This window comes from Dreissena polymorpha, chromosome 3 (assembly GCF_020536995.1).
Source record: "Dreissena polymorpha isolate Duluth1 chromosome 3, UMN_Dpol_1.0, whole genome shotgun sequence".
Lineage (NCBI taxonomy): Eukaryota > Metazoa > Mollusca > Bivalvia > Myida > Dreissenidae > Dreissena > Dreissena polymorpha.
In genome coordinates this window covers 104,172,043-104,196,032 of record NC_068357.1, presented here as the reverse complement: position 1 = coordinate 104,196,032, position 23,990 = coordinate 104,172,043, and the positions used below count along the sequence as shown (strand labels likewise).

Below are 23,990 nucleotides of genomic sequence, written 5' to 3'. Positions count from 1 at the left end.
TACAATGGATCTAGAAGATACAGTGAAATTATGAGTATTTTTGTGTTTCAAGGGAGATAATTATATTTCACAACAACGTTATTTCCGTTTTCCGGGATCTATTAATAGATACTCGTTCACAGTTGATTGTTTATATATATGGAGAAAGATATGCGTGAACAACCAGATACACAGACATACAAACAGACATATATATATATATCCCTCCTGTGCACGGAACAGTTATGATAATGAGACAATGCATATAATAATTATTTTAATTAAACTTTAAAATTTGTAAGTAACTCTTAGAATATTGCTCCAAGTGTAACTGCAAAAAATCGAGACTTTTCCCTGTGGTTTGGGTCGTTAGCTACAATTTAAAATGAAATTGCAACATACAGGTTACAATATACTAAATACGTTTGGTGTTCAATGCTATACCCTCTAAAAACAAAATCTTCATTTATTTGAAGACACAATTCTCTGTACAGGCACTTGCCATGCCTTTATTTTTGAATATTTCTGTGTTCATGTGGCAGGGAAAACATTGTTGTATACTACAAATTCACTCTTTTGCTTTTAGGTTGGAGACTACATGAGACTTTGACAGTTGGCGGGAAACCATCATCAACAAGAGAGATGCCGTTAAAAAGATGGCCATAAAACAGTGACCGCTGATTCGCATTGAGTTCTTTCTTACATACTGGATGACCTATCTTTTATATCATTGCGGCTCGGAATGCTCTTTAAGAAAAGGTATGGTTATGGGGATGTCTACGCGCAAAAGTTTGACTTTATTTTTTGTTAAAGTTATTGCTTTTACATTGAATTTGTGTAGGAAATCTTTTGGTATATTGTGACCTAAACTAACTTATGGTAAAAATGAAATATCATCTGCAAGTGCAAAATATGACTGGGAAAGCAGATTTTTGGTAATTTCTTCACAAAAGAGAATAAAATGAGTGCATTAAATGCATGAATTCAGATTATTTGACCTAAAATAGTTGTTTTTCAAGTTGACCCCCCACCCTTATATAGCGGAATAAGGGCTAAATTGCTTTCCGACTTAAATTCAACCGCATATTGGTTGACTGTGTAGTGTTATGTGTTACATGAAGTCAGAATTCAACACCAGGGACTCCGTGATCCAGTAACGCAAAAATAGCTTGTGCGAAAAGCATGAACATTCAAACAGAGCCCCATTTCACCGACATGGAATGGCAGGCATTTTTACAGTATGGACAGTGCAGCAGATGCTTAACTTAGCCAGCCTTCATATTTAGTACAATCATGAATTTAACAAGCTTTATCACTTCATATTACTCATAAAAGTACACTTAAAATACATAAATGCATGTTTTTGTTTCATTTTATATCTATTTCTATTGGGTATTTTGACTTTTTCAGGTAGAGGAATGTCTTCGACTAAGACAAGGGCCACTGGATAAGGGTTGTTGATGGCAAAACAGGTAATAATGTCATTTTATTATCATGTACACAAGCAAATAAGCATATTTGACCAGATTGCAACCATAAAAATAGCCTAAAGTACTTATTTTGTGCCAACAGTATGCAATTTTGTATTCTCTTGAACCTCTAAATGAGAGCTGGCAATGCATATTGACCATCTGCTGCAGTTTAAAGGCACCCATACATTATATGCTAGAATATATCATTGGCGGCTGGTAAATAAATGACAAGGCGCTTTCAAGATTTCACACTTTTATTGGTGTGAAATGACAAGTTATTGGAAGCTTATTGATTTCTACACTTCAAAGTATCTTTGATCTCTCATTTTGACTAATTTGTTTATGGTCTTGGATGAAAAATTGGATTTTTTTTGCTTTGAAATTGACATTTTTGGGGTGATTAAAAAAAACACACAAAAAAGACATTATCAAAATTGCTTAGAGTGAAAATATCTAACAAATTCATTCTTTCCCCACCACACATATGCCCCACATGCATGTCTATTTGGTTTGTTTTGGTATTTTATTGCAGATATTGAACACAACAGCTTTAAATCTTAAAGGGGCATTTAAGCTTTAACAGGCCTAATATCGCCTTCTTCAGACCGAAAACACCCGCGTGTAAAAATATGATACAGAATGGCCAAATGGACAGCTTGTCCAGCCAAACTTAATATATTGGTGAAATATGGATGGGAAGATAATAATATGCAAGAAAAACACATTTCAGTCAAAATAAATTTCTCTTATAGGTTACAATATACTAAATACGTTTGGTGTTCAATGTTTTACTTTCTAAAAACAAAATCTTCATTTATTTGAAGACACAATTCTCTGTACGGGCACTAGTTCTGGCTACCATAACTTTAAATGTCGCTTTTTATGATTTTTGACTGGCGCGACTTTATAGTTATGGACCAACCCCATTAGGAATGTCAACCAGAAATTCCTGAAAAGTTGACAGTTAACAAAGACCGGTCCAAAACAGCTTTTAAATGCAGTTATTGGCCCAAATCAACCACTTGATTGGAAAGATTGACATTTTTCACATTAAACTTTTCACAAAATACTATCTTAAACATTTAAAATGTATCTATTTTGCTCTTACATATCGAGAAAAACAGCGATGTGACAGACTTTCTTGAAATGCGAATCTCCCGAGATTTCACGGTCATATGACGTCATTTCTATTTTTAGTAACATACCATGTGCTCAAGTGTTTTCAAATTCAGAATGACATTTCCCGGTATTTTAGATTATTTTGGCTTGTTTTGTAAACAAATTGCAGTGTTAATACAAACTCAAAGTAAATATTATTTAAAACTACCTGATTCACACTGAGATCAGTCTTATAATCCATCAGACGTAAGTTGTTAATCACAAATAATAGATTTCAGAAAACGAAATTAATGTTTACAATTTCAGCAAAAAAATGTCAAGGTCGATTTGAAAGTATCCAAATGAAAACTCGTCACGTGACAAAGCGACAATGGCGTCAAAATTGTGGATTTCAGACTGATGAGAGTTATTTTTATCTATTGTAAGATGCATTTGAAACATTTGAACCTTAAAATATTCCCCGATGCAGTAATTTATATTCATTCACCAGTATATGTAGAAATGTATCCAAGAAAATGAGCTTTCTTTGATTTATAACGTGACATAAATATGTTACGACTCTGGTTGACTTTCAATACGGGGTTGGCTTCAGTGTACAGGTATGTCAATACTATATAAACTGTACGCTGAAGTTTCTTTAGCTATACGGGCACTTGCCATGCCTTTATTTTTGAATATTTCTGTGTTCATGTGGCAGGGAAGGGTGCTGGAGGTTTCGGTAAATGACAAGTTCGGTAAATTGATTTATATAGTAAATGCCGTGGAGGGTTCGGTAAATTGGTTTTTATAGAGGTGGTATACCTACAACGAGGTGTTAATGACACCTATTATTGGCTTACAATAACATTAGGGGCATTAATTTGCAAACTGTGGATTAATTTTGAGTTGAGTAATTAATGCTATGCCTACGGTAAAGAATTAAGGGAAATGAATGAGCTACCTCTGAAAAACGAATTCTGTTAGGAAATTGTAGGTAAATTTACGATTTAAATAACGCAATACTGTTGTTTTTTTATAATTGGTGCTTTTATTTAAATAACATAATAGTAATAATAAATAATGATTTATGACGGAATCAATGTAAGATCTTCAATTAAGTTTAATTCTATTTAAAAAAGTTTCTTGTAAAATATGATTTAATAAAAATGATTTAAGTTTAAATATAAAGCGCAATAGTATTTTAGACCACCGATAAATACTCAATTTCTCAATATATAAACATGGTCGGAGTAGTTTGCCAACATAATAAATATGAAACCAAAGCTCTTGCCACGTGGAGGCCACCTCTTGTAAGAGCCAAATGTTGAATTTTATATTCCATGTTTTATTATTTCTTTCTGGTTGAGAAAAACACAAGAAAAAAACAATATATAAAATCTAATACGTGTACGTAATTAATAAAAAGTAATATAATGATAAGCGTTATGTTTTATAATTATGTTAAGTGCGCGTGCCATTGAACGTTGAGTTAAGCGAAGAGATAGACATAATTGAAAACTGATAAAAATGACATCTAACACAACGCCAGCAGAATGAATACACTGTGTAACAGGGGTTCTGAAATATGCTGTCCGAGTTGTCCGAGTCGTCAATTTACCCTTCCGGGCAAGCAGTTTTTGAAAGCTGGCTTGTCCGGGGACAAGTAAAATTTCCGTGGTAAAATTTGTTTCGAGAACGAAACTTCAATATTTTTCGAAAATAAAAAACAAAGTTTATATAAATAGCTTATGATTAATCTGCGGACTAGCACACTTTTTTAACTGGAGGTATGTTATTTTCCGATAATAATTATTTAATGTGGTAAACCAATCCATGAGTATATATAGCAACAGCCAATCACGCATAAGAAAACAATTTTAATCAGGGACCTATGTCCCTGTTTTAATAGAGAAACCAGCACACATGTGTATAGCAACAGCCAATCACGCATAAGAATTTTACGATAACACTTTTCGTACATTGCAAATGGCCGCATACATGTTCTAACGACCTGCATTCGATTTTTATATAATAAAACCACTTCAACGTCTAGCCATGACGCTAATCAGACCAATGATAAAATCAGTTCGGCGTCGGAAAAGAAGAGAAAAGCCAAGTATGAATATGATAAACACACGACGCCAAGCGGAAACGAGAATTTTTTGAGTCTTGGCTAATTGATTTTCCTTGGCTTGAAACGTTGCCGATGTGTGTAAATGTAAACTTCGTAAGGAGTTTCCTTTATTAGCGGATAATTATATACTTATAATTAACGGAGATTATTTTATTTCAAGTGAATTGTGTAGTCATGTTGAGATTATTAAATATTATTGTATTTCAAGTGAATTGTGTAGTCATGTTGAGATTATTAAATATCCGAGATGGTACATGTATCATGTTAGTCGAACTTGTTTACGCTCTCAAATATTAAGCTACTTTTTATATTGGTAATATTTGGAGTTCCAAAGAATTTAGCCCACATAAAAAGTATCTCTAAATTCTTTCCGCGTCTTATAAATAAGACTAGTATCATGTGTGACTTAAACGTGATCTTATTATATGCACATCTTTCTTGTATTTTTTGTTCAATTTTCTAGTTAACTATGTTTATAATTTAAAATAGAAGTTAACAAAAGTGTATGCTTGTATTATTTGCTTAATTAGTAATGACCTTTTCCTTTATCTATTTTAAAAGTACGGACAAGTACTTCTTTGGTACGGACAAGTGAATTTGTGGGTCCAACTTGTCCGTGGACAATTAGACTCTTAAAATATTTCAGAACCCCTGTGTAATAGCAAGCTGCTGTGATGATCACTATCATAATAATGTTATTTTTACCACAAATAAACATCCTTTGATGTCACCACCAGTATTTTTTTGTAAACATGATTAAAGAAGGAAAATGTTTGTTTATTTCACAGTTTGAAAGTTACTGGTCGTGTATGTAAAAACTCTGCCACCAGTGTTAAAGCATGTTCACGATCTAAACATACATATCTAGATTATTTTAAGAATAATACCTTATGTGCTGACCTGATTGTAGAAAAAAGAAGCGAGAAATTTATTTATATAAGAAACAAACATATTTGATCTTAGTATTTTAAACCACCGAAAATTTCTCATTATATAAACATGAGGTAGTTTGCCAACATAATGAATATGTTGCCCAGCTCTTGCTACGTGGAGGCCACCTCTTGTAATAGCCACATCAGGGGTTTTTATCTGATTTTGGGGAAAGGGCCTGGCCTTTTTTGAGGGGAAAAAAATCGCGCGAAACGTCGAATTTTGGGGAAAATAATTGTGCGAAAAGCTGGATTTTGGGGAAAATAAGCAAAGTCTAAAATAATCAATTTAACATATTTTACTGTTTTTAAAACAAATTCAAGGCAACAGATAATTTAATTATGCAAGATTTTTCTAGTTTCTACAGTGGATCAGGTTAACTTATATATTTAAAGGTAAAAAATAAAAAAAATAAAAAATTTTTTTTTTTTTTTTTTTTTTTTTTTTTAGGGGAAAATGAAATCTAGGGGAAAATTACCAGCTGAGGGGAAAAAAAATCCAAGGGGAAAGGGCCGATTTTCGGCGGGTCCCAAAGAAGGAAAAAAAACCCTGCACATTATTATATATTTTTTATCTGATACGCTTTAATTAAGGTTTTTTCAACTAATTGTTAAAAAACATATATAAAAAACAAAACAATCATGACCTAAAGATAAACTTTTAATATATAATTTACTCCCTTGATTAGAATATTAATAGGTTGCAAGCCTGGATAATTAATATTTACACTTTGCAAACATCTCTAAATTGATAAATTCAACTCCGTACATTTAAACAGATAATTTAATTAGCGCCAAACAACTCAATTAATGTACACGCTTATTGACAAAAGGTGCGAAAATCCCTATTTATACCAATTTACCGAAACCTCCACGGCATTTACTATATAAATCAATTTACCGAACTTGTCATTTACCGAAACCTCCATAACCCGCAGGGAAAACATTGTTGTATACTACAAATTCACTCTTTTGCTTTTAGGTTGGAGACTACATGAGACTTTGACAGTTGGCAGGAAACCATCATCAACTGTAGAGATGCCGGTAAAAAGATGGCCATAAAACAGTGACTGCTGATTCGCATAGAGTTCTTTCTTACATACTTGATGACCTATCTTTTTTATTGTTTAAATCATTGCGGCTTGGAATGCTCTTTAAGAAAAGGTATGGTTATGGGGGTGTCTACGCGCAAAAGTTTGACTTTATTTTTTGTTAAAGTTATTGCTTTTACATTGAATTTGTGTTGTAGGAAATCTTTTGGTATATTGTGACCTACATGTACCAAACGCGAAAACACATTACAAAATAAGTTGCGTAATAAATTTTTACCCGTATGTCAATTCTGTTAATTTGATTCTTCCAGCACATATTCCAACTTCACATTCGTGCATACAATTTAAAATTAGATGACTCAGTTTAGGAAATAAACTGTATATTATATTTTCTTCAAGCATCTTGCTTGATCTACACAAAGGTTACACGACACTAACATATAAACGTCAACAACTCGCTGAGGACATGCATCACGATGGTTAGAATTTCGAAACTGACAGCTTTTTCTGCAACTGTATGTTGTTAATTTCTTATCTGTTATGTATACGGGTTTTAGTTCTCGTGTACGTTTAGAATTTGTATTGGTATACCAATGAATACGCAAAATATAGATGTATCCATTCGCACTCAATTATTTTCGTACCTTTCATGATTTAACTCATTGATGAAATGCTGATTGTTTTAAAACAGGTGACGTTCTTTGGAACACTAGCCGTGCTGAGAAAAGTTCAAGAACTGAGATTTTTTAAGAAAGACTCTTTGGATATTCTGAAACAGGTTGATATTTTTCTTAAAAATATTTGTAGATAATTAAAACACCATTCTGTTGACTATAGATATAGTGCTTGCTTGTATAACAATCCTACCCAAATACCCATGGCAGAGCACGCATTTCAGGGTGGCTTACCAGAGTCGGTTTAAATCTTGTGTTGAGGTAACATAAAAATGTTTGAAACAGAAACACTCCATTATTATTCCTTGGCTTGCAACATGTCAACAACGAAATTTTAAGTCTCATAAATTAATATGTATAAATTATGTAAATGTAAATGTCTGCAGTGTCATTTTGTATATATTTCTTTCAATGTTAAAATGATAAAACACTTAACTAATTCGTCAATTTGTAAAAAACAACACTATTAAAGTACCGAGGTAGTTGCAAAATTCCAACTCTCAGCTATTGACCCTCCGGGTCGTTGGGAGCTGTACTTATGTACACATAAAAGCTCTGCAACATTCCAACTCTCAGCTATTGACCCTCCGGGTCGTTGGGAGCTGTACTTATGTACACATAAAAGCTCAAAGCATTCAATAAGAACTAATGTAGGAGGTCCTGTCTCAAGAATAAATGTTTTTTAAAAATCTTAAAAGAATGAGTGGACATGATGAAATTCTGTGTAAAATATAAAAATTGAAGCGATTGAGCCTGTTCAGCAAACAAATCATGTATATGTGTCCAGCATGGAATAACTTAGCACAACTTGAGAATCGATTTTCCGTAACTCCCTTTCATTTCATAATGAGCGCATAAACACTCTCCTGTTCTTTTTCTGCATATATCCACCTAATTTATTCAAGTTCCATCCTGGTCTGTACGACGCAAAGCTCATGTCTCCTCTTTAATAAGTGATTGGATCAAACTTTTCACACTTTAATGATTTTAATGTGTAGATGATTTCAAAGAATGGAAGGCTAAATTATGGATTTTGTCTGTTTTTCCAAGAAGGAATATAGAGTCCCCTTAGGCTTGTGTTTTGAACTCAACTGAAACTCCTGGTTGGGTCTTGCTCAATCTTTCACAGTTGAATAACCTTAAATGTGTTGTATCTGATCATATAAAAGGAATTTTGACTGCAACAAGTTTTGGAAAATTATTGCCCTTTGTTTGTTTTTCCGATAAAAATTCTTTAAAAAAAGTTTGGATCTTGTTCAAACTTTCAGAGCTAAACAACCTTAACGTGAAGATGATCTTAAAAAAAAGAAATTATGCTTCAGCAATATTTGGCAAAATTATGACCTTTTTTCTGTTTTTAGAACACCTGTTTGGCGTCAGATGGTGTCCAGTGTGCATCATCAACTTTTAGCTTGTTACCGCTCTATAGGCCACATTTTTCATCAAATCTTGATGAAACTTTGTCAGAATGTTTTTTCTGACATAATCTAGGCTGAGTTTGAATCTGGGCCAGGTCCAAAAACTAGGTCAACAGCATTAATCTTAGAAGAATCTTGTTACCTATCTATAGCCCACATGTATTAGCCAATCTTGATGAACCTTGGTCAAAATGTTTATTTGGACATTATTTTGGCCAAGTTTGAATCTGGGGTCACATTTGTCAAAAACTTGGGCACCAGGTCATACCTTGGAAAAACCTTGTTACCACTCTAGAGCCCTCTTTTAATACTCAATATTAAATGAAACTTTGTTAGAGTGTTTATCTTGACTAAATCTAGGGCAAAATTGAATCTGGGTCACATGCGTAAAACACTAGGTCACCAGGTGACATCTTTGAAAAAATATATTATTACTATAGAACCACATTTATGACTCGATCTAAATGAAACTTGGTAAAACTATACTTACTAAATCTAAGGAAATTTCGAATCTGGATCATGTCTTTCCTAAAAATATTGATTACAGCTAATTGCAAAATTCATGTTCAGTGTAAGGATATGTTCATTGTGATGATCTTCTTTCAGGAAGCAGAGATTCGTGACGTGGGAAAACTTATTGACAAGTATGGAATAACAGAACAGGAGCTTGATAGAATAAAAGAAGAGGTGAGACAACAAGTATATTGTGATAGCTATATGTTCGCATTATAGACCAGTGCATTGTAATTGCTTCATGTAGGCCTTCTAGAACAGTGCATTGTCAGAGTTAAATATAGGTATTTTAGGCCAGTGCATTGTCATACCCGCATTAAGGCAATTCAGGCCAGTGAACTTTCATAGCTACATGTAGGCATAATAGGAAGGCCAGTGCATTGTCATATATACATGTAGGCATTCTAGAACAGTTTGTTGTTATAGCTGCATGTAGGCATTCTAGGTCAGTGCATTGTCATTGCTAGATGTAGGCATCCTAGACCAGCGCATAGTCACAGCTACATGAAGTCATTCTAGGTCGGTACATTGTCATAGCTACATGTAAGCATTCTAGGCCAGTTAATTTTCATAGCTACATGTTGGCATTCTAGAACAGTGCATTGTCATGTAGCTACATGTAGGCATCCTAGAACAGTGCATTGTCATAGTTACATGAAGGTATTGTAGACCAGTGCATTGTTATAGCTTGTTGTAGGCATTCCAGGCCAGTGCATTGTCATAGCTACATGTAGGCATTCTAGGCCAGTGCATTGTCATAGCTACATGTAGGCATTCTAGGCCAGTGAATTGTCATAGCTACATGTAGGCATTCTAGGCCAGTGCATTGTCATAGCTTCATGACGGTATTCTAGACCAGTGTATTGTGATAGATAGATGTAGGTATTCTACAACAATTTAGTTTGATAGCTGCATGTAGGCATTTTAGAGCAGTGCATTGTCATAGCTACATGTAGGTATTCTAGAACAGTGCATTGTCATAGCTACATGTACGCATTTTATGCAATGTATCGTCATATCTACATGTAGGCATTTAAGGCTTTTGCATTAAAATTGGTACATGAAGATATTCTAGGCAAGTGCATTATCATAGCTACATGTAGGTATTCTAGAGCAATGCCTTGTCATTGCTTCCTCTAGGTATTCTAGGCCAGTTCATTGTCATAGCAATATGTTGGTATTCTAGGCCAGTGCTTTGTCATAGCTACATTTATGCATTCTAGGCCAGTGCATTGTTCTATAATTACTTGTAGGTATTCTAGGCCAGTGTATTGTCATAGCAACATGTAGGTTTCTAGAACAGTGTATTGTCGTAGCTGCATGTAGACATTAAAGCAAGTGCATTTTGTCATAGCTACATGAAGGTAGTCTAGAACTGTGAATTGTCAAAGCTTCGTGTAGGCATTCTAGACTAGTGCATTGTCATAGCTACTTGAAAGTATTATAGGCCAGTGCATTGTCACAGCTACATGTAGGTATTCTTTAACAGTAAATTGTCTTGTTTACATGTAGACATTCTAGGCCAGTGCATTGTCATAGCTATTTGTAGGCATTCAAGGAGCAGCGCAATTTCATAGCTTCATACAGGTATTCTAGGCACATACATTGTTAAAGCTTCACGTTGGCATTCTTGGCAAGTCCATTTTCATAGATATATGTAGGTATTCTAGGCTAGTGCATTGTCATAGCTACATTTAGGTATTCTAGGCTAGTGTATTGTCATAGCTACATGTGGGCATTCTAGGTCAGTGCATTGTTATAGCTACATCTAGGTATTCTATGCCGGTGCATTGTCATAGCTACATTTACTTGTCATTTAGGCATTTTTAGGGATTGCATTGAAATGGATTGTCATAGGTACATGTTGGTATTCTAGACCAGAACATTGTTATAGCAACATATAGACATTCTTTGCCACTGCATTTTAATTGCTACATGTAGGCATTCTATAACAGTGCATTGTAATAGCTACATGTAGGCATCATGCAACATTTCATTGTCATAGCTACATGTAGGTATTCTATGCAAGTGCATTGTCATTGCTTCGTGTAAGCATTCTAAACAGTGCATTTCCATTGCTTCATGTTGGCATTCTAGTACAGTGCATCGTCATAGCTACATGTAGGTATTTTATGCCAGTGCATTGTCATTGCTACATGTAGGCATTATAGAACAGTGCATTACCATTGCTTCATGTAGGCATTCTAGGCCATCACATTTGCATAGCTACATGTAGACATTCTATTGGATTTCATTGTCATAGTTACATGTAAGCATTTGGGCTGGCGTATTGTCATTGCTTCATGTGGCCTTGAATGCTAACATGTAGCTTTAACAATCTATAGGCTTAGAATACCCATATGTAGCTATGAAACATTAAGTTATTCTAGTCCAGTGCATTGTCATAGCTATGTGTAGGTATTCTATGCCAGTGCATTTTCATAGCTACATGTAGGCCTTTAAGACCAGTGGAATGTCATTGCTACGTGTAGGCATTCTAGTCCAGTTGCATGGTCATTGGTACACTAGTCCAGTGAATTGTTATAGCTACATGTAGGTTTTCTATGCCAGTGCATAGGCATTGCTCCATAAAGGCATTCTAGGTAAGTGTATTGTCATAGTCACATGTAGGCATTCTAGACCAGTTGTCATAGCTACAAGTTGGTTTTTCAAGGTCAGTGCATTGTCATAGTTACATGTAGGTATTCTAGGCCAGTGAATTGTCATAGCTACATGTAGGCATTGAATGCAAGTGCAGTGTCATAGCTACATGTTGGCAATCTAGGCCAGTGTATTGTCTTAGCTACATGTAGGCATTATCATAGGTACATGTAGGCATTCTATGCAAGGGCAATGTCAAAGCTAAATTTAGGTATGCTCGGTCAGTTAATTGTCATATCTACTTGTAGGCATTCATCTCAGTGGATTGTCATAGCTTTATTTATGCACGTTGGGACAGTACATTATCATAGCTTTATTTATGCATGTTGGACAGTACATTGTCATAGCTTTATTTATGCGTTTTAAGACAGTACATTGTCATAGCTTTATTTATGCATTCTAGGACAGTTCATTGTCATAGCTTTATTTATGCATTTTGGGACAGTTCATTGTCATAGCTTTATTTATGCATTTTGGGACAGTACATTGTCATAGCTTTATTTATGCATTTTGGGACAGTTCATCAGGGGGTTTTTACCTTATAGAACAGACGCCGAATATCGGCGTCTTCCCCCACCAAACTAGGCTGTTTTTTTCCCCTTTCCGGTCCAAAAAATTCCCCCCCCAAAAAAATAAAAAAAATTATATATATATTTATTATTTTTTTAATAGAAAGATGTGTCTCATGATTATAATATCTCAATTCTATTTTAATTTAATCTTGTCAAACATACAAAATTATGAAAAAAAGCAATGAATATAGTGCAAACATGTACAAATGTTATAATGAGAGAGTAAGTATTTTTCTCCAAAGTAGAAAATCGTGCGTAAAATTTCCACCACATAATCTAAAGGCCCCATCCCCCACAACCCCCCCAAAAAACCTGCCTGAAATCAGAGTAGATGAGTTATAGACATTGATTAAAACAGTTTTTATTTTTTCCCCAAATATGTCTCTTTTGCACTCTATTTTCCCCTTTCACCCAGCGTCCAGCGTCTTTCCCTTTCCCTAAAAAAAACCCTGGTTCATTGTCATAGCATTATTTATGCATTTTGGGACAGTTCATTGTCATAGCTTTATTTATGCATTTTGGGACAGTACATTGTCATAGCTTTATTTATGCATTTTGGGACAGTTCATTGTCATAGCTTTATTTATGCATTTTGGGACAGTTCATTGTCATAGCTTTATTTATGCATTTTGGGACAGTTCATTGTCATAGCTTTATTTATGCATTTTGGGACAGTTCATTGTCAGAGCTTTATTTATGCATTTTGGGACAGTTCATTGTCAATGTCGTATGTAGGCATTCTAAACCACAGCCTGCAAATTTTTCATGTGATAAATAGAAATGAACCACAATTGCATTAAAATTGCCATGGATGGCAAGGATATAAAAAGCACAATGAATATGAGATGAGACAAAGAAATCATTCAGACGACTTGTTTAAAAAAATAGAAACAAGCAAGCTGTTTATTGATCAATCAGCCAAGATTTAGTATGCTGAACCATTCCAACATGTAAAGTTTTCGAGGATTTGATTTTCAAAATTGTTTTGTATGTTCCTTGCAAATTATTGTCTGGCAATAGAGAACTTGTTTTAAGATGACTTGAATTAGGTTTAAGGGTTTAATTCAGTAACTTGCTATTAAACTGTAAAGAATTATAACAGTGCAAGGTTTACCAGTAAGCAACTGCATGAGACAATGCCTGGGTTAATTGAAAAAAAAAATCAATTTTAATCAGTTAACAAGGCAAATTATGCATACTCATATATTGAAATACTACTGTTTTACATTTCAGAACGAATTGGAAGCCAAAATGTTTGCTGCCCCTCCTAGCGTAGTGGACATCAATCCAAACTGGGAAAACAAACGTGTTCCAAGGAATGATGCCAGAATTTAAAATTTTAGTAAATTTCTTTTTTCTGTACAAGTTTAAAAAGAATAAGCATTTTTGTTAAGTATACTTTTATTACCTGTCAAGATTTTATCACCATTGTATGTGTTTTTGCTTACCTGTTCAAAGCCCGAGTGTGGTGATCTCATGTGATCACTTTTTGTTTGTCTTTTGTCCGTGCACTTTCAGATTTCATGTACACTATTTATGAGACTTACTCAAAAATTTCATGCCAAAGATATCTTGGCTGAGTTTGAAACAGGGTAATTTGGTGTAAAACTATGTAACTTTGTCAAATTTAAGTAAAAGATAGTAACATTTTTGCGCAATCTTTATGTCACAGGGAGAGATAATTATGCGGCTATTCCTCAATCTAAATAAATCTTGGTCACAACAGGTTTAGCTCACCTGAGCACATTGTGCTCATTAGGAGCTTTTAGGAGTCTGTGTTTTTCGTTAATGCATACATGTGTAAGTTGGAATCATTAACTTTTTTCTTCCCGTCCTTAACTCTTAACAGATTTTAACGAAACTTTACAGGAATGATCCTTGGCCACTCTTAAAAAGTTGTTAAACAATTTCTGGTCCATTTCATATGTAGGTCACCAGAGCTTAAAACAGATTTACAAGAATTTAAACTTCACAAAACTTAATAAAAAACCCAAGGGTCAATGCTTTAATATTTGGTGTGTAATATCGTCTAGTGGTTCAGTCCTTAGTTTAAGTAAAGCTGCTTGGGTCAAAACTGGCCAGGACCAAGGGGTCACACGAGTTATATGGACTTATATACTAAATAACTTATCTTGTATGAAACCACATGAGTCAGGGTATTGATATTTGGAGTGTAACATGGTGGTGGTCCTCTTTAACATTTGTTTGCAAAATTCTTATGGGGTCAAAATTTGGCCTTGCTCTGGGGGTTACTTGTTTTCCTTATAGGTATATAGTAAACAACTTTAAAAATCTTCTGTGAAACCACATTGCCAATAGGGTTGGTATTGGGCGTGCATCATTTTATGGTAGTCCTCTACCAAGTGTGTTCAAATATGCTACTGGGGTCAAACCATACCACCCCAGTGATCGAATCATAAATAAAAACTAATAAATATCAATAAATATGGAAAATATCTAAAACTGCAAGGGTCTGGGTATGTAATTTGATGTTTAGTTTTCCTCTGCAAAGTTTGTTCAAATCATGCACCTGGGATCAAAATTAACCATGCCCCATGAGTCACATGATTTGTAAAGATGTGCATTGTAACAAGCATTTAAATATCTTATTCTCAGAAAAAGAGCTAGGGGTTTAAAATTTGGTGTGTAAAATTGTATGGTGGTCCTAAACTAAGTTGGCTCAAATGATGACCAATGGGTCAGCATTTGCTCCACTTTTGGGCTTGCTTGTTTATATGTTAAAAGAAACAACTTTGTTCTATTACTGCCTCGGATCATTTGTTAAAAAAACATCACAAAATCTATAGTGTCTACATGTCTTGGGCGACACAAAGAAATAGGAATACTTTAGTCACCATGGTGATTGTTTGATTGGCTGGTTGGTCTGTAAGCATTTGGTTGCCCTTTTAAACTACTTCTGTAATGTATGTATCTAGATCTACATGAAATACTTCATATGCGTAAGGAGTAGTAGTGTAAAATATCACCTTGAAAATGTCTGACTGCTAGCCATCTTAAGATTTTAAAAATTTAGCAGATAACCAAAATACTTAGTACATTTGATGAACAAAGTGTACTATTTTGCCCACTAAAAGGTCCCTAAATGTACTGCAATCATGCCCTTTGGCAGATTTTAATAAAACTCTACACTTAATCTACAATATGAGGAATAGTTTGCCTTGTTGTTGCTATGAAATCCAAAATGGCAGGCAATTGACAACAATTTAAAGGAGCTTAGGTTCATGTATTGAGAAGTATTAACTGTCATTGCATGTATTTGTATATCTTGGAATGATTGCTACCAACTTATTGTATTGCCTGTGTATTTTCAATCTTTGACTATTTGTTGTTTTATGTTTTAAAGCCACATAAATGCTCAAAATCAACTAATATTTCATGAATTATTTTGTAAAATAAAGTTAACCCTAAAAACTTCGTGTTCCTTATAGCAATAGCCAAAAAATTGATTGCTAGATGTGGTTACATAGATTTAAAGAGATACTGGCAGCGTAGATAGCACGACATAGTTCTCATGAGCTACTCGAAGCCTATCTCTGGTTCGCTTGTAAATGTTAGGATATCGTCGTGGTAAATTCACATGGAATATATTGTCACACAAGAAATAAAAACAAGCATTTCTTATCTCGTTAAATCTATTTTACCATACCACATCTAGCGTTGAAAGTTTGGCTTTCGCCATCAGGAACACTTTTTATGGGTTAACTTTATTTTACAAAATATCCGTTGGTTTTGAGTATTGTTGTGGCTTACTTTAATTTACCAGAAATATTTCCATATTCAACAAGAAATGTAGTGAATTACATCATTTCAACTGGCTGAAATCTTGGATAAAAGTTTGTTCTCAAAATAAATTATGCCTTGCATTTAAGGACTTTGAAAATTGACTTAAGTGCTTATGTGTATGTGACAGGTCTTGTTCACACAGATCCGCAATTACGCATGGCTACCTTTAAGGTCTTCATGTTTTGACTTTAAAGGTCAAAATACAGCACTTATTGTTGGACCTCTGCATCTGTATCAAAGTGGTGTTTATGGTTCTAATACATTGTAGCACTAGCACTATATCAACAATTGCTATTTCTTTTAACATAACTACGAGATTGACATAGGGCCATCTCTTTCAATTGGTTTTAGCATTCAAAAGAAGTTATTGAATCAAATTGGTGATTGGTGCAGTGCCCAAATCTATTTTAGCACAATCCATATTATTTTGGACATTAATGTTCAGCTCTAAACATTTTTTTTTTCAAAACAGGTTAGGAATAGAATGTACCGTATAGAAACTCTAGCAACGTGTTTATATACTGGCATGGGCAAAGTACGATACATTTGCTTGTATTTTGAAATAATATTAATGTTTTATGTGACTTAAATGGTACTAGTAATTTTAAAGGGTACTAGTAATTGCATGCATGAATGTTCAGTGTGCTTTCATGAAAATTGTTGTGAATACATAAAGAGAAAAATACATGTTTGATTTATGTTAAATCCATGTTATTAATCCAAATGTAATATTTCCTCTAAACAGGAATTCACTCGGTATGATCAGATTTGTGTTTGCACCTTGATGGACATATCCTGGATATTCAAGTTAAGCTTCAATCCATTTAATAGAACAAAAATTATAGAATCCACTTAGTATCAATAAAAATTATAGAATCCACTTAGTATCAATAAAAATTATAGAATCCACTTAGTATCAATAAAAATGATAGAATCCACTTAGTATCAATAAAAATGATAGAATCCACTTAGTATCAATAAAAAAAATGTTCTTTCATTTACCAGAAAAGTAGATATCTATAGTTTTGCATTTGTAGTGCTTTATAATTTTCAGGTTTTTAATCGAATGGAAACTAAGAGAATGTTAAATGTTCAATATTACTGTCTCCTAAAATATCAAGACTACAACTAAAATTTGCAAATCTGAAACTGTTTTAAACATTTTTGTTTAATTTTGTCAACTGACCAAAACATGAAAAAAGGTCCCTTTAAAAGAAACTACTGAATACAGTGGTTGAATATCAAATGATGATTAAATGTACATCAGTCACAGGATGTAGCAGCCTCTTCTACACACATTTTTATCCCCGCCAAAAAAAATTCAAAGGGGATATAGTAATTGGTCCCGTCTGTTCGTCCGTCTTTCCTTTCGAAACTTTGTCTGGAGCATAACTCCAAATCTTTTGAAGGGATTTACTTGAAACTTGAAGTAAAAACAGATGGCAACTAGGCGAAGTGCAGTGACCAAGAACCATAACTCTATCTACCTTATTTTTGAATTGTCTCCCTTTATATAATTTCAAAGTAAATTTTTGTCCGGAGCATAACTCTAAATCTACTGAAGGGATTTACTTGAAACTAGAAATATAAACAGATGGCAACTAGAAGGGCAGTGAACATGAACGATAACTCTTTCGGCCGTAGTTTTTGAATTATCTCCCTTTATTTTTAAGCCCCCAGTAGGGTGGCATATAGCAGTTGAACTGTCAGTTCTTCTGTCTGTCTGTGTGTCTGTCCGAAAACTTAAACATTGGCCATAACTTTTGCAATATTGAAGATAGCAACTTGATATTTGGCATGCATGTGTATCTCATGAAGCTGCACATTTTGAATGGTGAAAGGTCAAGATCAAGGTCATTCTTCAAGGTCAAAAAACAAAATCCAAGGGAAGTAACAAGCTTTAAAGGGAGATAATTTCTATTTTATATCATTTGGCAGGTACAGATACATTTGAAAGGGAAGTAATTTTTTTTAAGGAATAATAAAAAACAAATTTTAAGGTCAAGGTCATCCTTCAAGGTTAAAAGTCAACAAGGGCTGTTTGTAAAACATGCATGCCCCCCATATGGGCTGTCAGTTGTAGTGGCAGCCATTGTGTGAATACGTTTTGTGTGACTCTGACCTTGACCTTTGACCTGAAAATCAATAGGGGCCATCTGCCAGTCATGATCAATGTACCTATGAAGTTTCATGATCATAGGCCTGATTATTCTTGAGTTATCATCAGGAAACCATTTTACTGTTTCAAGTCACCGTGAACTTGACCTTTGACCTAGTTACCTGAAAATTAATAGGGGTCATCTGCCAGTCATGATCAATATACCTATAAAGTTCATGATCCTAGCCGTAAGCATTCTTGAGTTATCATCCGGAAACCATTTTACTATTTTGAGTCACTGTGACCTTGACCTTTGACCTAGTGACCTGAAAATCAATTGGGGTCATCTGCCAGTCATTATCAATGTACCTATGAAGTTTTATGATCCTAGGCGTAAGCATTCTTGAGTTATCATCCGGAAACCATTTTACTGTTTCGAGTCACTGTGACCTTGACCTTTGACCTAGTGACCTGACAATCAATAGGGGTCATCTGCCAGTCTGATCAATGTTCCTATGAAGTTTCATGATCCTAGGCATGAGCATTCTTGAGTTATCATCCCGAAATCATTTAACAGTTTCGAGGCACTGTGACCTTGACCTAGTGACCTGAAAATCAATAGGGGTCATCTGCCAGTCATGATCAATGTACCTATGAAGTTTCATGATCCTAGGCCTAAGCGTTCTCGAGTTCTCATCCGGAAACCATATGGTGGACGGACCGACCGACATGTGCAAAACAATATACCCCCTCTTCTTCGAAGGGGGGGCATAAAAAATACAATCCAATAAGCTCTAAAAGGGAGATAATTTATAAACCTGCCAAATGATGTATTGAAATTTTATTTCAAAGAGGCGCAATAGGGGGCATTGTGTTTCTGACGAACACATCTCTTGTTTTATTTATATTTTATTTATTTAGAATTTTAAATTATATTTAATTTAATTTCATACTAAATATTATAGCTTTTCAATTTTTAATATATCCCTTTATCTAATTTTACAATAATATTTTAATTTGAACACTGAAGTATACTGTAAAATAAATAATGAGTTTAAGGAATAATGCAGTGATCAAGAACAGTAGCGGTTTATAGTCATCTTTTTTAATTACCTCCCTTTCTTTCATGTCCATATATTTAATTCTCTACAGCATAACTCCCACACTGTACAACTAATTGATCCTTAAAATATCAATAGATGACACAGGTGCCATGTTTCACAAATATTATTTTACTCTCTAAAACAAATGTTTTCATACAAGCAAACACATATCGGCGGGGATTTGGCACTACTGTGACAGGCTCTTGTCTTATCAATAGTTTAAGACCTTCATCCCACCAGTAAAGCATATTATTGCAGAATTATTAAGTCACACATGGCTTTTGAGGGGATGATTTACAGTTTTCTATAAAGTCATATAAGGCACAAAGGCCTGTGCCCATGTTATAAACAAATCTAAATAATTTAAGTAGAGGACCACTCAAAAGAACACATTCGCTTCATTTCCATAAAGTGTTTACAGAGGACTGATGACGCAGATGTTGGACTACAACTTACGAGAATAATTCACCCCTTAGTACTGTGTGCAGCTGAAAACATAAAAATGTGGGTTTGTAGACACACAGATGGGGCAATTACTATAAGGCCTTTGCCTTTCATTTGTAGGGCCCTTGTTATTCCTAAAATATGGAAATGTATATGTCTTGCAATATTTTTACAAATGCTGGGTCAACTTTTAAGAAATAACACGATACACAACTCGCATGACCCAGTTGACACTGATCAGGCAGTATTTATGAATGAAATCTCTAGTTGTAAAGGCACACCTCGCATTGGACCAATGAAATCACACGTGTTTAAAATGTCAGTTGAAATGTATGTAAACAAAGGTTTCAAACAGCGCTGGACAGTTAGTTTTGATGCATAATGTAACGGCAAGCACGGTAATAATGTTTTTTCATACGTTTAATTGAATTATGGTATCGAGGTTCGTGAACTTTGCAGAGAAAATGTCCTTTACTCTATGAAGATTTCAGTCTTAAATACATTCAAAATGATGTTTTCACTAATTAATATCATAGCCACACGCTAACCACCTGTGGTAGCAAAGATTGTTTTCAGAAGTGAAATGCTAGACCAAACGTGACGTATATATTGCCTTGAAATGTGATACAAAACTTTGGCATGGAGACATGTGCAAAAAAACTCATATATTTGCATTCAGCAATTATATCAATAACAGTATTGAATTTTTTTTATCAAAGTTTCACAACATTAACAAAGTAAGACACTGCTGCAAATAGACACGAGATATTTTTGTATTCATAAATTAACATAAATAGTAATAAATAGTACACAAACTGTACACACTTTTTTCATTGAAAAATACACACATTAACATTTTATCATCTCTTTACAGACAATTTCATCTGTGAAAGCATAAATGAAATTATGAAAACAATATATTTTTATACATAAATGCAGAGAGATGCAATTTTCAGAGGGCAATTCACCAGAACTGTTGCGCTGCTCATTTGTAAGGTTTGAACAATGATAGTTTTGACAAAAACCAAACATGCCACCACTCTGCAAGCACATCAATAGATATTTTTCCAAATAACATTTTACTTCATGGAACACTGTATACCATACTGTCCATATTTAAAGTTGAACATATTTATTTGATAGTGACCATATCAGTATAATGAATTATTAGAATTCAGTGGATCCACCCTCAGAAACTGACAGACTGAGGTCAGAAAATGCACTTTGTGCCATTTCCAGAACTGACAGCAACTTCAGTCTTTATCTGGCTTCATCCGATGCAGCCTCTGTCCCAGTCCACTTAGCCTGGGTCCCAATAGGCTTCCCTAGTAACTGTCAGACATGCCTGGGTTCCAATAGACTTTTTTAGCCACTGTCAGACATGTTTGAGTCCCAATATACTTCCGTAGTAACTGTCAAACATGTCAGAATTCTAATATACTTCCTTAGTTACTGTAAGATGTGTCTCTGTCCCAATATACTTCCTTAGTTACTGTCAGACATGTCTGAGTCCCAATATACTTCCTTAGTTACTGTCAGACATGTCTGTGTCCCAATATATTTCCGTAGTAACTGTCAAACATGTCAGAATTCTAATATACTTCCTTAGTTACTGTCAGATGTGTCTTTGTCCCAATATACTTCCTTAGTGACTGTCAGACATGTCTGAGTCCCAATATACTTTATTATTTACTGTGCGAAATGTCTGAGTCCCAATATACTTCCTTAGTTACTGTCAGACATGTCTGAGTCCCAATATACTTCCTTAGTTACTGTCAGACATGTCTGAGTCCCAATATACTTTTTTAGTTACTGTCAGACATGTCGGAGTCCCAATATACTTCATTATTTACTGTCAGAAATGTCTGGGTCCCAATATACTTCCCTAGTTAATGTCAGAATATTGTAGTCTCAATAGATTTCCCTAGTTACTGTCAGACATGAATAAGCCCCAATATACTTCATTAGTTACAGTAAGACATGTTTGAGTTCCAATATACTTCATTTGTTACTGTCAGACATGTCTTGGTCCCAATATACTTCCTAAGTTACTGACAGAAATGTCTGGGTCCCAAAAGACTTTCCTAGTTACTGTCAGACATGTCCAAGTTGTAATATACTTAACCACTCACTGTCAGACATGTCCGAGTCCCAATGTACTTCCTTCATTATTGTCAGAAATGTTTGGGTCCCAAAAGACTTTCCTAGTTACTGTCAGACATGTCCGAATTCTAATATACTTCATCACTTACTGTCAAACATGTCCGAGTCCCAATGTACTTCCTTAGTTACTGTCAGAAATGTCTGGGTCCCAATATACTTCCTTATTTACTATCAGAAATGTCTGGGTCTGAAAAGACTTCCCTAGTTACTGTCATTTCTGGTACACCTGGTCTCTTAGTCACGGTCAGACATGTCCAGTTCCCCTATGCTGCCTCTTCTTCGCTCCCCTCCTTATCTCTCAGTCACTGTCAGACATGTCTGGTTCCCCCTGTGCTGCCTCCCCCTCGCTCCCCTCCTGGTCCCAGTCCTTCATCTTGGCCCCCATCATGTAGTCATCACGCAGCGCCGCCCACTTTGTGTCCTTGCTGACACTCAGGGGTGACATACTAGAGGCTGATCCCTGAAAATGGGCATATATTTGTAGTGAACTCCAGCTTTCAAAACTTCACAGCCACTGCATTTAGACTTGTAGTCTCACATGTACTAGAGAACCATAGGCAACACTTAACATTCACCATGACACAATCAATATATTTGATGGCATACTACATTAAGACATTAAGAAATCTGGAGGCAACATTTCAAACAGAAAGCCCATGTAAACTTTCAAAAAGACTTAAATTCACTAAATCGAATAAAACAGTTCATGTAAACAAACTGATACCATACAGAATTTGATTAAATCCAATGAAAAGAAATCTTCAAGTATTATGCTAAAATCAATCTCTTTCACAAAGATTCTAGCAAGAAATGAAGACAAACAAGTTCAAGGCATTGTTAGTTACCTTTTGTTCAGTGTCCACTTTAACGTTTGAGGAACTGGTTCCTTTCAAGATACTGAGGAACTTGTCTTTGGTCATGTTTGCCATGACCTTCTCCTGCTTGCGTTCTGATGGCCCAACTTTATAGATTTCATCATCTATAGTCTTCTGCTGCTGACGTACTGCATTAAACAACTGCACAACACCTCTGCAAACAGTAAAACTTAAGTTTTTAAGCGCAAACCTTTTTTTGTGTAACTGTAACCTTTCAAACTGATTCCAAACAAAATCCTGTATTTGGTCCACATGTGGACTACAAAAACCCCAAATTTAAGTGCAATCCTACCATCTAGGCTCCAGTTATTGCGTGGTAAATGTGTTTTTATTTAGATAACATTGACCTTGACCCTACTGATCCTAAGATAGGTCAAAACTACCTACACCCCAAATTTCTGTAAAACAAAAGCTCTGCGGTAGGAGACATATGCCGCCCCCAAACAGGGCTTTGAACTAGTGACCCCAATTTCAGTAGGGGTCATCTACTGTTCAAGGCCAATGCACATGTGAAGTATCAAGCCAATTGGTCAATTTATTGACGAGTTATTGATCTGAACCGATTTTCACACTTATTTAAGACAATGATCTTGACTTTTCACCTAGTGACCTCAATTTCAATAGGGGTCATCTACTGTCCATGGCCAATGCAAATGTGAAGTATGAAGCAACAAGATGTGTTTGTGAAACACAATGTCCCCCTATATGATGTTTGACCTTGAAGGATGACCTTGACCTTGTGAAGGATGACCTTGACCATTCACTACTCAAAATGTGCAGCTCCATGAGATACACATGCATGCCAAATATCAAGTTGCTATCTTCAATATTGCAAAAGTATTCATAAAATAAGTGATTTGGGCCACATATATTTGACCTCTGACCTTGAAGGATGACCTTGACCTTTCACCACTCAAAATGTGCAGCTCCATGAGATGCACATGCATGCCAAATATCAAGTAGCTATCTTCAATATTGCACAAGTATTTATAAAATAAGTG

The 23,990-nt window shown here is 34.9% G+C and overlaps 3 protein-coding genes across 5 annotated transcripts in view; 1 reads left to right on the top strand and 2 right to left on the bottom strand.

The window, feature by feature from the left end:
* LOC127872909 (BRISC and BRCA1-A complex member 2-like) overlaps positions 1–7,109 on the bottom strand; it is a 44,561-nt gene extending 37,452 nt beyond the window's left edge. For all 3 annotated transcript variants that reach the window (XM_052416433.1, XM_052416431.1, XM_052416432.1), the window contains exon 1: positions 6,942–7,109. Coding sequence is in view for 2 of the 3 variants with exons in the window: in XM_052416431.1 (XP_052272391.1) it covers positions 6,942–7,066 (125 nt within the window). In the remaining variant the exon portion in view is untranslated. The remainder of the gene's footprint in view (positions 1–6,941) is intronic.
* On the top strand, positions 7,031–16,993 carry LOC127872923 (uncharacterized). Its single transcript, XM_052416462.1, has 4 exons — positions 7,031–7,179; positions 7,356–7,442; positions 9,363–9,443; positions 13,736–16,993. The coding sequence occupies exons 1-4, from the start codon at positions 7,141–7,143 to the stop codon at positions 13,835–13,837; spliced, it is 309 nt and encodes a 102-aa protein (XP_052272422.1). The 5' UTR covers positions 7,031–7,140; the 3' UTR covers positions 13,838–16,993.
* Positions 16,994–19,616: 2,623 nt separating this feature from the next.
* LOC127872913 (RRP15-like protein) overlaps positions 19,617–23,990 on the bottom strand; it is a 35,911-nt gene continuing 31,537 nt past the window's right edge. Inside the window, exons 5-6 of the mRNA XM_052416438.1 lie at positions 22,960–23,143; positions 19,617–22,574 (exon numbers count right to left, since the gene is read on the bottom strand). Of these exons, the coding sequence (XP_052272398.1) occupies positions 22,413–22,574; positions 22,960–23,143 (346 nt within the window). The 3' untranslated portion in view covers positions 19,617–22,412. The remainder of the gene's footprint in view (positions 22,575–22,959; positions 23,144–23,990) is intronic.